At 39.9% G+C, this 13,924-nt stretch overlaps 1 protein-coding gene across 2 annotated transcripts in view; it reads right to left on the bottom strand.

Moving 5' to 3' along the window:
* Positions 1-713: 713 nt before the first annotated feature.
* Positions 714-13,924, bottom strand: part of pdxdc1 (pyridoxal-dependent decarboxylase domain containing 1) — a 31,654-nt gene continuing 18,443 nt past the window's right edge. For both annotated transcript variants that reach the window (XM_035180641.2, XM_035180639.2), the window contains exons 14-23: positions 13,110-13,170; positions 12,384-12,454; positions 10,880-10,985; positions 10,557-10,731; positions 7,727-7,845; positions 7,504-7,625; positions 5,880-5,972; positions 5,644-5,740; positions 4,641-4,739; positions 714-4,011 (exon numbers count right to left, since the gene is read on the bottom strand). In XM_035180641.2, coding sequence (XP_035036532.2) covers positions 3,719-4,011; positions 4,641-4,739; positions 5,644-5,740; positions 5,880-5,972; positions 7,504-7,625; positions 7,727-7,845; positions 10,557-10,731; positions 10,880-10,985; positions 12,384-12,454; positions 13,110-13,170 — 1,236 coding nt within the window. In that variant the 3' untranslated portion in view covers positions 714-3,718. The remainder of the gene's footprint in view (positions 4,012-4,640; positions 4,740-5,643; positions 5,741-5,879; positions 5,973-7,503; positions 7,626-7,726; positions 7,846-10,556; positions 10,732-10,879; positions 10,986-12,383; positions 12,455-13,109; positions 13,171-13,924) is intronic.

Genomic DNA, 13,924 nt, shown 5'->3' on the forward strand with positions numbered 1-13,924 from the left:
TTGGGTCTTCTCTCGTTTGTGCTTACCCTTATCAGCTGCTTCATCAGCAGCAGGTGCCGCCTCGCCACTTGCATTTTCACTGGTGGTTTCTGAGGTGGAGAGTATCTCTCTTGTGCATGTGGAGTTTTTTGGTCGAGTTACAATCAAAAAATTGGTTGGAAAAAATTATTAAAAATTAAAAAAATATAAAAAATGGTCTAATCAACCCAAAATTTCGCAACCCCCCCTGCAGTACCTCCGCGGACCCCCTAGGGGTCCTAGTGGGTGGGCAGAGGAGGAAATTGAATCATGTGAGGGGAAAAAAATCGGGGAAATTGAAACTCCAGGACAACAGCAGGGATAGTTTTCATCTATTGCTGTTGTCACACATCTGGGACTCAAGTACAATTACAACTAGGATGGTACTCTGAGAACATACTTCTGTGAAGGCCTACCAGTCCCCTTAAATTCAATCAATGTTGCAAACTCGCAGATATCCGTCCCCTAAATAGGCCTGATTGTTTTCAAAAAGATCTCTGGATTACTTGTTTAGAAAGTCATTAAAATGTGAAACAACCATCCTATATTGCAATGTTAAAGAAAGCAGAAAAACGTATTCCTGGATCTAACCATTTAATCAAATCCACTTCAAAAGTTACTGGGTTCTTCCTTGGTCCATCAAGTTTCAAGTTGGAGACATACAACTGCAAGTACAGAAAACCAAGACCCAACAATAAGATTAGAAAATTTAGAATTTAATCTTTTGACAGACAGAATTTACACTGATGTAATGAAATCATTCAGACAGAAGCAGGACGGTCCAGGACATTTCATATCAAATCAAAGGTTCTTCATCAATATCTACATCTTCAAAGGTTTGGAACTTATTGATATAGATTTGCATTATGATCAAATGACAAAAAACCTCATAGAAGAGACTTTGCTTCATTTACACCATATAAGAAATTAAATAAGAACAGTAGTAAAGTTGAGAGGGCAAGTGCAATAAAGCTGAAATCTTTTGTAATCTTCATCGCCACTGTGTTCCTCCCGGTAAATGTTCCACTTAGACCTGACAGACAAGTCTTGAAGCTTTCATTCTTAAACATTGCACATTTTACATTCAGGCATCAACTAATTAGGCTCATTCGACCCCATTCAATTACAAATGGTATATAAAACAACAATGATCCCCCTTTGATCCTGTTTGCATGTTTTGCAAGTTCCAATCACAGTTTCTCATTATACAGCCCAATAAAAGTCAGCAGATATGAGCCCGTCACACACAAAAGTATCAGCGTTAATGTTTGCCGATACACACCAATATGAAAACTTATTTAACAAAATAAACAACGCAGAAAATGTGTTGGTTTTTTTTTTACATATAAAATATGTTTATTTTCCTTATATATTTGATTGTGTTTGTGATTTATTTTTATTTATAGTTATCTATAATAAGGTTTATGGGTAAACTGTAAAAATAACAATTATATTTCTTCACAAAGTTCTTAAGTATTTAATCTTAGGATTTATATATACTATTTTCCAATATGTCTGTATAGGACATTTTTACTCCATAATATGAGTATTGCATCAGCCAAAAATGCATATAATTTGGGCTCTATTTGTTATCACATATGTGTGTGTATGTGTGTGTGTGTGTGTGTATTCATGACACTTCTTCATGGGTTTCCTTTGCCAAAATGAATTTTCAGCACCGCCAGTGAAACATTAAGGCTCCTACAAAATCAGCAACAAGAGTGATCTTAACACTTTGTTACACTGTGTGAGGTGGTCGACTACAATCTTGGACATGTCAGACTGTGCAGTATGATATCAGTCTTGAGAGCATGTCTACAGGAAGTTTAAATTATTACAGTTTTGCATGACTTCATACTATATTCTGAATGGCTGCTTTGTAGATGCACTCATTACATTGTCTTTGGTTTCCAAACTCAAATCAGGGTTTAGTGGACGACCATTTGAATTCACAACCACCATGTTTCACTTATGACTGACTGACTTTCATTAGGGACAGGCCAAAACCACACAGTGTACAGCAGGCTTCAGGATCTCACCTGAAAAATGTCTGTGATCTTATCCTGGTGTGATAGACACATGAAAAGGTTATCAACAGTCATGTTGAACAGAATCGGTTTTAAATAACATTAATAAAGTGCACATAGCATTCTCACAATCGGCCTGTGCTGCCCATGATTTATTATATCATACAAACAAGAGCTAAAGATGGGCCATCAGTGTCGGACGGGAGAATTTCAAAGACAAACATAATCAACTGAGTTGTTCCAAAGATGTGAGAAAAAGAGAAAACTGGTTTGGCCCTCTAATGTGGCACTTAAAAACATCCCAACAGGAAGTGGTTTGGCCCATGTCTGTCAGGATGTTTTTGGCACAAAAAAAAAACTTCCACATACAGTAAATACATGCCAAGCAATGCTCCTCTGTGGCACAAGGCCACATTTTACTCAGGTAGCATTACTGGCAAAAACAACAAAACATTCACATCCAAATGAAAATCTGGGTGTGTAATCTGATTCTGATTTACAAAGATGTTCTGACTTCTCACAGAATTTGGACTGAATTTGGACATTTCTTCTCTCTCAAGCAGTGCCTCTGATAGTCCATCGTCGTGTTGTGGGGCAGTGCACACATGAGGGGAGAGTTTGGAAGCAGCTGACGGCTGTTAGTAGTCATTTAGATTAAATAGATGATGTTTTCTTCCTCATATACAGATTGGTTTGATCATAACTTATTTTATTGTAGTAGAGTAGTTATGTATGATATATATATATATAGCAGGTATATTATTTACAGTTAGGACTCTAAAAATTGTAATTGCAGTGACACTCATAGCTTTAATTTTGAGCTGCTTTAATTCCAGATTAGTGCTCAAGTGAATTGAATATTAAGTTTTCATATTTCTCTTAAAATCTAAACAAAAATTTAAATAAAATCTGTGTGCAATATGACTAATTACTCTGCTCGACAATCCAACGGGACCCAAAGTCATCAAGTAACAGAGTGATCAGTGTAAAGAGCAACACAACACCAAGCTGAACGTCCCTCTGAACTCGACTCCATCCAACGTTCAAAGGAAAAATCCACCCTGAAACATGTACACTTCCCTATGTTTACATGGATTCCTGAATACAAAGGGAATCAGAGAAGACACGAGATGTGTCGTGACACATCGAAAATATTTTTAGTGCAGCTACAAAGGACAACAGAACATTTTCCATCAACCTGAAACATGAATGTAAAGGCAACTATAACACATGGGGAAAAGTGACCACCCAGGAGGCAGGTGCAGTAAACCTCAACAGACTACGCCATGGACCCATAACTGCAAACAGCAAAACCACACGGCCATGTCCCTTTTTAGGAGTGATTAAAAGGAATTCGATCAAATGTGGGAGAACACACTAAGCCACCGGCAGAAGAAGAATATCATATTAAAACACTATCCCTACATAAGTAGAATGCACTGGATACAATGTCAGTATATCCAGGGGGTATTTATCCATTAACTTTGACATCCTCTAGGACCTGAAACATACAACTGAGACAAGCAGCCCAATCTAGTTCATCTCAATCTAGTTTTTTTTCTTCGAAACAGGAAGAGTTAGATTCACAAAGTAATAAAGCTTTTTGTATTAAACATCTCTTAGGCTGGTACCATTTAGAGGAAGACTGGAAAGCACCTGCATTGAGGGTCGTTCTATCTGCTGCTCTGCTCCTCCTCTTGGCCGTCGGGCTGCCTCTCCTCTGAGGCCTCCCCAGGCTCCACATGTGTGTTGTGCATGTGCTCACATGACTCCTGGACTTTCTCTGGTGATGCATCACTTGCAGTGTGCAGTGAGTCCTCCTCTGGTTCAGGTGCAGAGAAGGTAGGGTGGATGCTACTGCTCACAGTGGTACTCTCCTCCTGGGCCTTTTCATCAGATGGTCCAATGGAGCTGGTCTCACTTAAGGAGTCGGAGCTCGCCCCTGAGCGCTGGAATAACCTCTGACCTGTGAGGAAATGTAAGAGTCAGGAAGAGAATGAGCCGAGTGGGATGTTGCTTCTCCATATTCACCTTCAATTTCATGTGTGTCAGCTGCAACTTGCAGCTCCAACTCTGCTCATCAAACTACTGTGTGTTACTCATTGAATTATAAATGAGTAATTCAGGCAGACATGTTTAGAACAAAGACGAAGAGGAAGAAGAATGAAATGAACAAGGCCACCTACAAGTCAGTGTTTTAGCATTGGACAGTAATTAGGGTGTAAATGTTACAGTGTCAACAGCACTTTGCATACACATAAGAACCAGGTAGCAAAGCTAGGTGTCTGCATCTGCTTGTAAATATATATAAAGCAACTCTGGAGTTTTCAAACAAGTTCAGGGTCAACAGTGTTGCTAAAAATCTCCATTTTATGGGCTAAAGAACTCCAAAGTAGTGTGGACGCCAACAATGGTAAAAATAGAACAACAGGGAATTAGAGAAATAAAGAGAGAGCATTAAGAGTAAGCATAACATGACTGTTGCTCTATTTACAGAATTAGTGATATAGAAATGGAAAGTATGCTGAATTTACTTATTTATTTGATATTTGGCTATTTGAGAAAATCGTCAGCGAAAAACATGGACAAACCCACCTGGCATTCTCTTTGATGAGGAGGTGGGAGTGTCCTGCTGGGACGGCCTGTCTCCCTGGGCCATAGTGGAGTAAGTCATCTCTGTGGAGTCCAGGGAACCTATTGACATACACCATTACAATCACATGTACTGACAAACATTAACATACTTTCATTTATATTTTTATAAGAGCTAACTAATATAATGGACTTAATGGTTACACATCTCTATTTAACACCAGATCACACATTTAAAGTACAATCAACATTTATGTACATTCAGTGGGTGGCATCTTATACAAAGATCTAATGTACATTAGATCTTTGTATACTACACTGTATGTCATGTATGTTTCATATTTTCTGTCTAAGCTTACACTTAAGCTTAGACAGAAAATATCTGACTTTAGGCTCGTCCCACAAACTGACCTTTGAAGCATCTAAGCAAATTATTGAAGAAATAACCAGTGACATGGAATCTGCTACAATGTAGTTCATAGCGTGTGCAAACTAAAACAAATTGACAACAAAGTTTTTCATCACTTACTTTTGTTTTCAATAGGTGTTTTCAGGAGGAGTGTTTTTGTTTCCGCCCCTGCCTGTGTGTGTGTGACTGTGTTTGAGTGTGTGTGTGCACTTGTGCACAAAACTATTCAAGTACAGTTATTTTTACTAAATTTGGTGAGAATATTTCTTAGGTATCTGCACATGATTAACTTTTGAAGCTGATCGGTAATAGGTCATGGTCAACAACAATAAGATAACCCCAGAATAGATAATAATAGAGAAACAATCAGTTTATATTAATACAATAATTAGTGATATAATTACACTGTACCACTGTCTGGCACAATTCAAACATGGTGAACTTTGTCTGGTTGGGGTATATACAGGATATACGTCACCTAACCGGTGTGCTTCACATTCGTCAGAAGGTTTAAAAGTTACACCTGATATAACATTTGAGTGACTTCAGAGAGTTATTGGTCTTATTGGTCATTGTCCCAATGTATGCACACAGTACCTGCAGCCAGGTTAAAGGTCCTTCCCTGTATGGAGCTTCCAACAGGAGAGAACCAGTTTAAAACAGAGCCAACCAGAGGAAGCTGTCTCAGCATCCCCTGAAATACACGGAAGAAGACACACAGATCAGTGGAATGGATTTGTATAGTCACAGTCACACACACAGTCACACACACAGTCACACACACAGTCAGACACACAGTCACACACACACACACACACACACACACACCGCACCTCTTCCATGAGTTTGTCCTTGTTGGCCTTTTGCAGCTGCAGCTCTGCCTCCAGGATGCCTTTCCTCACCACCTCTGTCATGTTCTCTAACAGCTGCACAGGAAGAGTCACAATGATTTAATATGTAAGTTATGCAATGTACATTTTCTGGAACAAGAATGATTGTTTATCAACCAAAGCTTTGTGGTTATGCCACTTCATTACCCTATTTGGATACACTGATATACTGTCAATCTATGATCAATAATTCAGTGTAGATCCCTTCTGCTGCATTGTGTTTCATCATCATTTACATCTGACAGAGTTTAACTAAATCTGAGAATTTTCTACAATAAAACTCCCATTTACCTCAGCAGACCTTAACCTGAGCTGTTTATAGTTTGGCCAAAGCTGGAGGATGACTACCAGCAGGAACCACTGCTATCACTATCAGACTCTGAAAATGTGACATCACTTCACGTCGATAAAACTGTCAGCAGCAAAGAGAAAAACTAATGCCCAACATGTTTAAAATGAGAAAGATAGGAAAGTCAAAATCTTTCCAGTGGAAGCAGTGACACATGCAACCCAACTTAGTATGTCTCAGTCTAAAGTGGCAATGTTGTGATGATGTGTGTTTGTGTCTCTGCTTTAGGATCCCAGTTTCACTTCAGTCACTGAAGAAAACAATGTCTTGCATGACTGCGTTAATTGCTATTACATTTTTGGTTCAATGCTGATGAAGCATTGTTTCTAATTCGTGCCTCTGCTGGTGTTTTCCCTGAGGTACAGGAAAGCTCTGGTTACTTTGCTTCACAAGTTAAATCCTCACTCAAATCTTTGAACGTCACTTTTGAGCCTGCACTGACTCAGGACTGGCAAGTTAAGTAGGTACAATTGTATATTTAATATATATTTGCCTAGATGTTGATTAGTGTATCTGACACACTAAACTAACAGCTATGGCCATTTCATTTTTCAGTAGGTTCTTGACACAAAGGCTGAAGGTCCTGTTTCAAAAATCTTTTTTCACATTTACACACTCACTGAGCAATACTGTAGAGCCTGGTTTTAGTGAACAGTGCTGCAACACTCGCAGGCTGAGGCAGACAGAGCACCGCATAAATCTGCCTGCAACTCCAGTCAGGATATCTCTAACCTAAAATTTTTGCGGCACTCCTGTTTTTGAGAAATGTTCTGGTCTTCAGCCCTATAAGGGTAGACATTAGAGACCTGCCTCACATCACCTGCAGGTCCTGAGGTCTTCAGATCAGGGTGTGTTGGCTGTTCCTTGCTTCAGATTCAAAAATAGAGAAGGCATTCTAAATTGGCAAGATTATTATTTAGTGTTTACTTATGATTTAGGTCCCAACCTTACCATGAAAAGTGCCTTGAGATAATGTATGTTATGATTTAGGGCTATACAAATAAAACTGAATTTACTTGTGTTATCCAAATATTGTAGCTGATATTCAATTACACAGGTAGAATTTGTGTCAAACTAATAACTAATCAAATAAATAATCTCAACTTTGTCAGACTGAGACACTAATGACTGACTTGAACTATTGATTTAATATCTGAGAACAGTTTTTGCATTTTTCTAATGACCTTCGGGTACCACATGAATTAATTTAGCAGTTACCCTTCCACTCTCCTCTATGTCCCTCCCGAGGGCAGCTATGGTATCCACTAGCTCTGAAACATCGACGTCCTCAGTCACCATGCCCACAAAGATACAGTCCTCTTCCACCCCAAACTCAGGACCTGGGGACAGAGGATGACACAGAAAAGGCACAAGTGTTTAATGAGACACTTACTGTTTGTCTCATTGTTCAAAGGCCAGTCAGATGTGAGGCAGTACTAACCAGTGGAGAAGATGATGTCCGTGTCAAGGTCTTGTAGCTTCCTCAGCAGCTCAGAGTTTATCTTTTCCAGCTCCTGCTTCCTCCTGCTCTCATCCATTCTGTCAGCCTGTGGTTCGTACCTGAGCATCAACACATCTGCTTGAATCCCACGGGCCACATTCTTAATGGATTTACTAACGACTCGTAGCATTCTGCTATCGAAGCCATAACTAATGACTATTTTGTAAGTGAGGGAGGCTTGACTCCTGTTCTCAATCAACAAATACATTTCTCACCTTATCATAACTACTTTCACCACCAATAACCCCACCTATTCATCAGCATTGATTCTTACCTTACTCTACCCACACTCCAACCTCTGCACTTCACTGATGTACCACCTTACCTGAGGAAGTGCTCTGAATCTGTCCAGCTGCTGTGCCCACCAAACCCACTACTCAGCCATGTTATGCAACCATTAGCTAAACCTAACATTGCCATCTTTCCCAAAATCCTGCAACTGCACTTGACTTGAATTGATTTGATCCCTCTAACACCATCCAGCCCATTACCCCGCTTCACTTCCACTGAACCTCTCCCACTTCAGATGCAGATGTACACATAACCTCACATACTGAACCCCCTGATGAGTGTTGTTGATTGATGGATTCAACAGTTTATCAACTTACTTCAGCTGAATATATATATATATATATATATAAGATAAGAACAGAATCTACACTCAAGAGCACTCTTACATGCACTTGACTACTGACATGCACATGCAAAATAATCAGGTATTTTCTTCAATGATAGTAATGATAGAATATTTTGCTGATATGTGATTATATAAAGTTTAGAATTAATCTCAAGACTGAAACACATCATTTAAAAAAAAAAACAGACGGGTTTCAGTGCATATTGTCTTGGAGATTTTACACAGATGGAAATGTTGAAGAGGAGAATACTTATTCAAAAAAATGGTCACTCTTGTTTAGGTTTTACACACTGGTGTTTACATATTCAATGTATCACATATTCCATGGTTTTACATGTAGCCTGTTAACTAGGGATGCACAGATATGGAAATTCTTGGCCAATACCGATATTTAAAACAACAATCTAGCCGATAGCCGATACCGATATTTGTTTATTACTTGAATAATATGAAAAACAGAAAAAGTGACAAGTGTAACTTTAGATGCCATGGATGGACATAGACACCTATTCAGCCAAACATTTAACAGTATCACCAGGCCTACTCAAGACATCATCTCAACTGTAAACAGATGCTTGCAATGCAGCCTTACAAAACACTAGCATAAACCCTTAGGGTAGCGTCATTCTCAAGCGCGCAGCCGCCTGGCTGTTCACACCGGACCCGCATTTCTCCGCGCCGGTCAGCCCGCGATTCTCCGCTTGTTGTTGTATGTAACCCGTTCAATGTCGGGTGTCGGGGGTAAATGACGTATTCTCCAAGCAAGCCTTTAGCCCCCTCTCTCTTTTTATCTATATGACTGCTTGTGTGGCTGTAGTGGATGGGCAGAGGGGGACATTTAATTATGTGATTGGGAAAATTGGGAAAATTAAAACTCCAGGACAACAGAAGGGGAATACAAAGTATGGGATGCATATTTCATCATTTATATCATATAAAATATGTCATTTATATCGTTTAAAATCATTTTTCAGTCTGTTTCCTGGCGCGATACGCTCGCTCGCACGCCGAAACCATCGGTGAAGGGCGCTGGCGCGGCGCAGCGCGGCGCAGCGCGGCGCAGCCCATGTGAACCGCACAAAGGTTTAACAGGGGGGTGCGCTGCGCTTCAGCGCCCGGTGTAAACCCGGCGTCAGTGTACCATAATCTGGATGCCAGATTGGCAGGCTGCAGAAAACATACCAATGAACATCGGCCAATGTTATCGGTGAAAGTCAAGTTTATTACCGATACGCCGATAGCAGTAAACGAGGCGAATATCGGCCGCTACCTATATACGGCCAATACATCGGTGCACCACTACTGTTAACTATAAAAAACAAGCTTGATTTTCGGACAGGAGAGGACCCAGGAGATGCAACCAGCAGTGTGCACAGCAGCCAGGTCTCTTTCCAGATTGGAGCACGGCTCAGGTCCCATTTTTTCTGTCTGAACCCGTCTGAGCCAGAGAGAAAACTAACCGAGCCCGTCCCACACCTCATTTAAAAATATTTGTCTGAGGCCTGCCTGTCCGGCCGGCAGTGCTGTGTTTCCAATGCTGGCTGATCCAGCTCAAATAACTCTGTCAAGTCTGTCCCCCTTCCTCTCCCTTCCCTCCCCTAGTAACTGACAATATGTGTTTTGACTTTAGATTTGAGAACAAACCACTTTTTTTAACTTCCTCAACTGTGCAACTTTTTCCCGATACCACTTTCTCTGAAAGTGTAACTGCACCCCAAGGTTTTTTTTGTTTTCTTTTATATCCCCTGCTTAGATTTTCATATAGGCATTCTTGACTTCTTCAATTTCATTTTCAGTTTTTGTGATTTCTGTGTGTGCACACGGCTCTGCACTCTCATGCCCCTTAATGGCCATTGGGGGGGCATTGACATATGCTAATTGGGAATATTTGGCATGCACTTTCTTCTTAAGACAATGGCATTTATCAATATAAGCAGTTTAAGAACACATCATGAATCTGATTTAGATGTTTCTTAAGAACAAATTTAAGATAAAACTTAAGAAGATATTGGTAAATGAGACCCAATCTTCTTGACAACTTAGTTTAAGGTTCATTAAACTGATTTGATTTTCTTTATGCATAGATGATGATTTACTACAGTTCTTTATAGCCTCAAACCTATTCCATCTTACCTCACAGCTCCCAGGCCAGGCCAGCTGATCTCCTCTACGTATGTGAGCGAGGCTGAGTGTCGGTGGCTCTCCTCTCTGAAGTCCTGTCTGAGGCTCATAGTGGAGCTCATCACAGGCACAAGCTCAGTCAGCTTCTCCACCAGCTCCTCAACATCCTCCTGCTGGGTCCCCAGGACTGGGTGGGAACAGGAAATCACAGTCACCACTGATTCCTGGTGACTTTGTTACTCTTGCTGGCAACATTGAGCAATAGTGCAATATATATAATATATTGTACAATATGTACAAGCCAGAGTGTTTGTGTGTCTGTGAATTCATGTTACCTGCAGCCGTCAGGAGGGGACTGAAGCGGATACAGAAACCCTCGTCGTCCAGCTCCACCACATCTACTCCACTGGTGGGAACCAACTGTGCTAACTGTTCACCCAGCTTCATCAAAAAGGAATACACATGTCATGTTGTTTGTCAATTTGGGACTTAAGTGCTGAAACCACTGACAAAAATAATGCCTGTTACATTTTTATCTAAAAGGGCTCATTTCTGACTGTACAGATGTTTTGATATTGTACACAGAAGTGCAGAAAGCCATAGCCATGGACCCACATTCAATCCGCATCTGGACAACAAGCCCAAAACACAGCATCATCAAGAACTATCCTCAGAGACATGAAGAACAGAGAGTCCTGAAGCAGAGGGTCTGGACCTCACAGAGGTCTGAACGCAGCATCATTGGGGTCAGAGTGGGACCTCAGGAGGAGACAGATCTAATGCAGCAGGTTCTCTAAGATGCTTGAAACAACCTTCCTGCTGCGTTCCTGAAAGAACTTTAATTGACTTTATCTGTTATTGTACTGGGGAGAACCTGTGCTGTTTTAAAGGCAAACAGTGGTAACAGAAAATACTGATTTGGTCTATATCAAGTTACCTGAAAAACGACTATTCATGGTCTTATTTTCTTTTGGAGCCTACAATATGTGCACTGGACTGTACACACACATATATATATAACATTTACATGTACAGAGTTCAGTTGTAAATGACTATAACATAATATATATGGTAACCAAGTAAAATATACAGTAAAACAATGTAATATAGTGACAAAGATTGTCCCTGTGTATGTGTTAAAATTCAGCACTAGTTGAGCCATAAATCAATGATATCATTATTGTCACTGTCTCTTTAAATGAGCTGGCCTGAACGCCACCATTCTCTTCTCCAACACACAGTGGAAGGGAGGGGTATTGAGTTAGTTGCAATATGCACCTTCAACACTAGATGGCACTAAATCCTACACACTGGCACCCATGTAAATGGTAAATGGTCTATATTTATATAAGGTTTTTCCAGTCTTGATGACGACTCAAAGCTTTTTACAGTACAGTCTATTGCCATTCACATCTATGGGCTTTTTCAATGAGGGGAAATTCTTGGTTCAGTATCTTGCCCAAGGACACTTATACTATTTGGAAGACTGGGATCGAACCGTCGACCTTCTGGTTAGGGATGTCCACCAAACCTTGAGAAAAATACCTGGCACTTATAGTCGCTCCTCTATGTTCTCTAGTGTACATTGGGTTTATCAGAATCTGGATATGAGGTTGATGAGATTAGTTTGGCAGGTTGTGAAGTCATAATGAACTACAAGTGAAACTTGCTGGAGCTGAGAAGAACTGTATAGTTGGTAGTAATTCTCAGGATTTTTCACATTAGTATTTTCAATACTAATAATAAGTTGATTCTTTTTTAATGTATAAAATATTGATTAATGCAGCACTAACAAGCATACACACAAAAGTACAAGTTACAACACGTGTTTACACTCACCCATCTGTTGAACGTATCAAGGACCTCTTTCTCCCCGACACAGTAACCCTCCACTGAACCTCCACTAGATGCTATAAGAATGTGAACAAAGGAAAAAATTTGAGCCCAAACGATTTATGTATTGGCTGATAATATTGGCCCATATGAACCTTTCACAGACATATCAGTAACTGCGATTATACCTCCCAATATGCTATGAAAATGTTTATTTTACAGAATTAAAAATGCAGGAAAGATGTGCGTTTACATTTAAGTTAAATATTTGGTTGTATTTGTATTATATATTTACTGATAATAAAGTTTATGGTTAAACGATAAAATATCAATCAAACTTATTTGTATAGCCAATATCTACAAATCAAAATTTGCCTCATGAGGCTTAACAAGGTGTGACACCCTCTGCCTCAGCCCTCTACTAATGTGAGGTAAGACTACTGACAAAAAACAGTTTAGCAGGGGGAAAAAAAACATACAGCCTCATTAACTAATATTTTCTTATGAATGTTCTTAAATTTTCTAAGAAAACTCGTCGTCAGATTCATGACGCGTTCTTAAACTGCAGAATTGTTCACATCTGTGTTCTTATTTTGATGAATACCAGTTCCTCTGTCAGTTTTTCCTAATTAGTATAGGTAAACGCCCTGTCTGCGCACACAGAGAAATCACAGAAACTGAAAAGAACATTAAAGAAGCCAGAAATGCTTGAACAAAGAGTGAGACCCTTACCAGCACTCATTTCCTGGGAAAACTTGAACAACACCACAGGAGAGTTGTTTTCATCCTCCACCTGTTGGACACACGACGACACTAATCAGGCATCTGAGACAGTCATTGTTTCACTACTTACCCACTGATATTTTTATGACATGCAAAACAACTATCATAAGTTAAAAATGTGAGATGTAAACATGTATTCAAGAGTTTGCTCTGTGTCCATGCCTACTGAAGCGACTATATGTTATGCCCATGGTAACTGTAACTGAACAGTATGTCACATACAGGTTTTGTTTAAGTTGTCAAACTGCTGTGTATGCAGGTGGTGGTGCCCACACTCTCAGACCTCGTTCAGACCTGGTTTGGACATCGGGCTCAGGTGATCTGATCACAAGTGGTCAGCTCTATAAGTTCAGGTGTAAACACACCTGAGACACATTGAGGTCTTTGAAATTTGATGACTCAGACCACATTGTGAGGTGGTCTGTGACGCATATGGCCACATTCTTTTATCTGTATGAATTGAATTGTGTCCTGGGCCACATATGAATGTTTCAGCTAACATCCTCTGACCTGCCAGAGTTTCATAATGAACCCAAAGTATTTCTACACTTGTCAGTGCCCATACATTGAATTAGTTGTGGCCAGCACCACAATATGAAGATTAAAAGTGACCCAAACAGCTCCAGTTTAAAGGATTTAGCTGTAGAGAGGAATTGGCTGCCACATACTTGACTTAAGTCAAAACGAAACTGAGCAAACAATCAAAATATGACAATGGACACTTCATTTACTCGTTACTCGATCACTTCACAACACTCCAAAAC

Source organism: Hippoglossus stenolepis, chromosome 16 (assembly GCF_022539355.2).
Source record: "Hippoglossus stenolepis isolate QCI-W04-F060 chromosome 16, HSTE1.2, whole genome shotgun sequence".
Classification (NCBI taxonomy): domain Eukaryota; kingdom Metazoa; phylum Chordata; class Actinopteri; order Pleuronectiformes; family Pleuronectidae; genus Hippoglossus; species Hippoglossus stenolepis.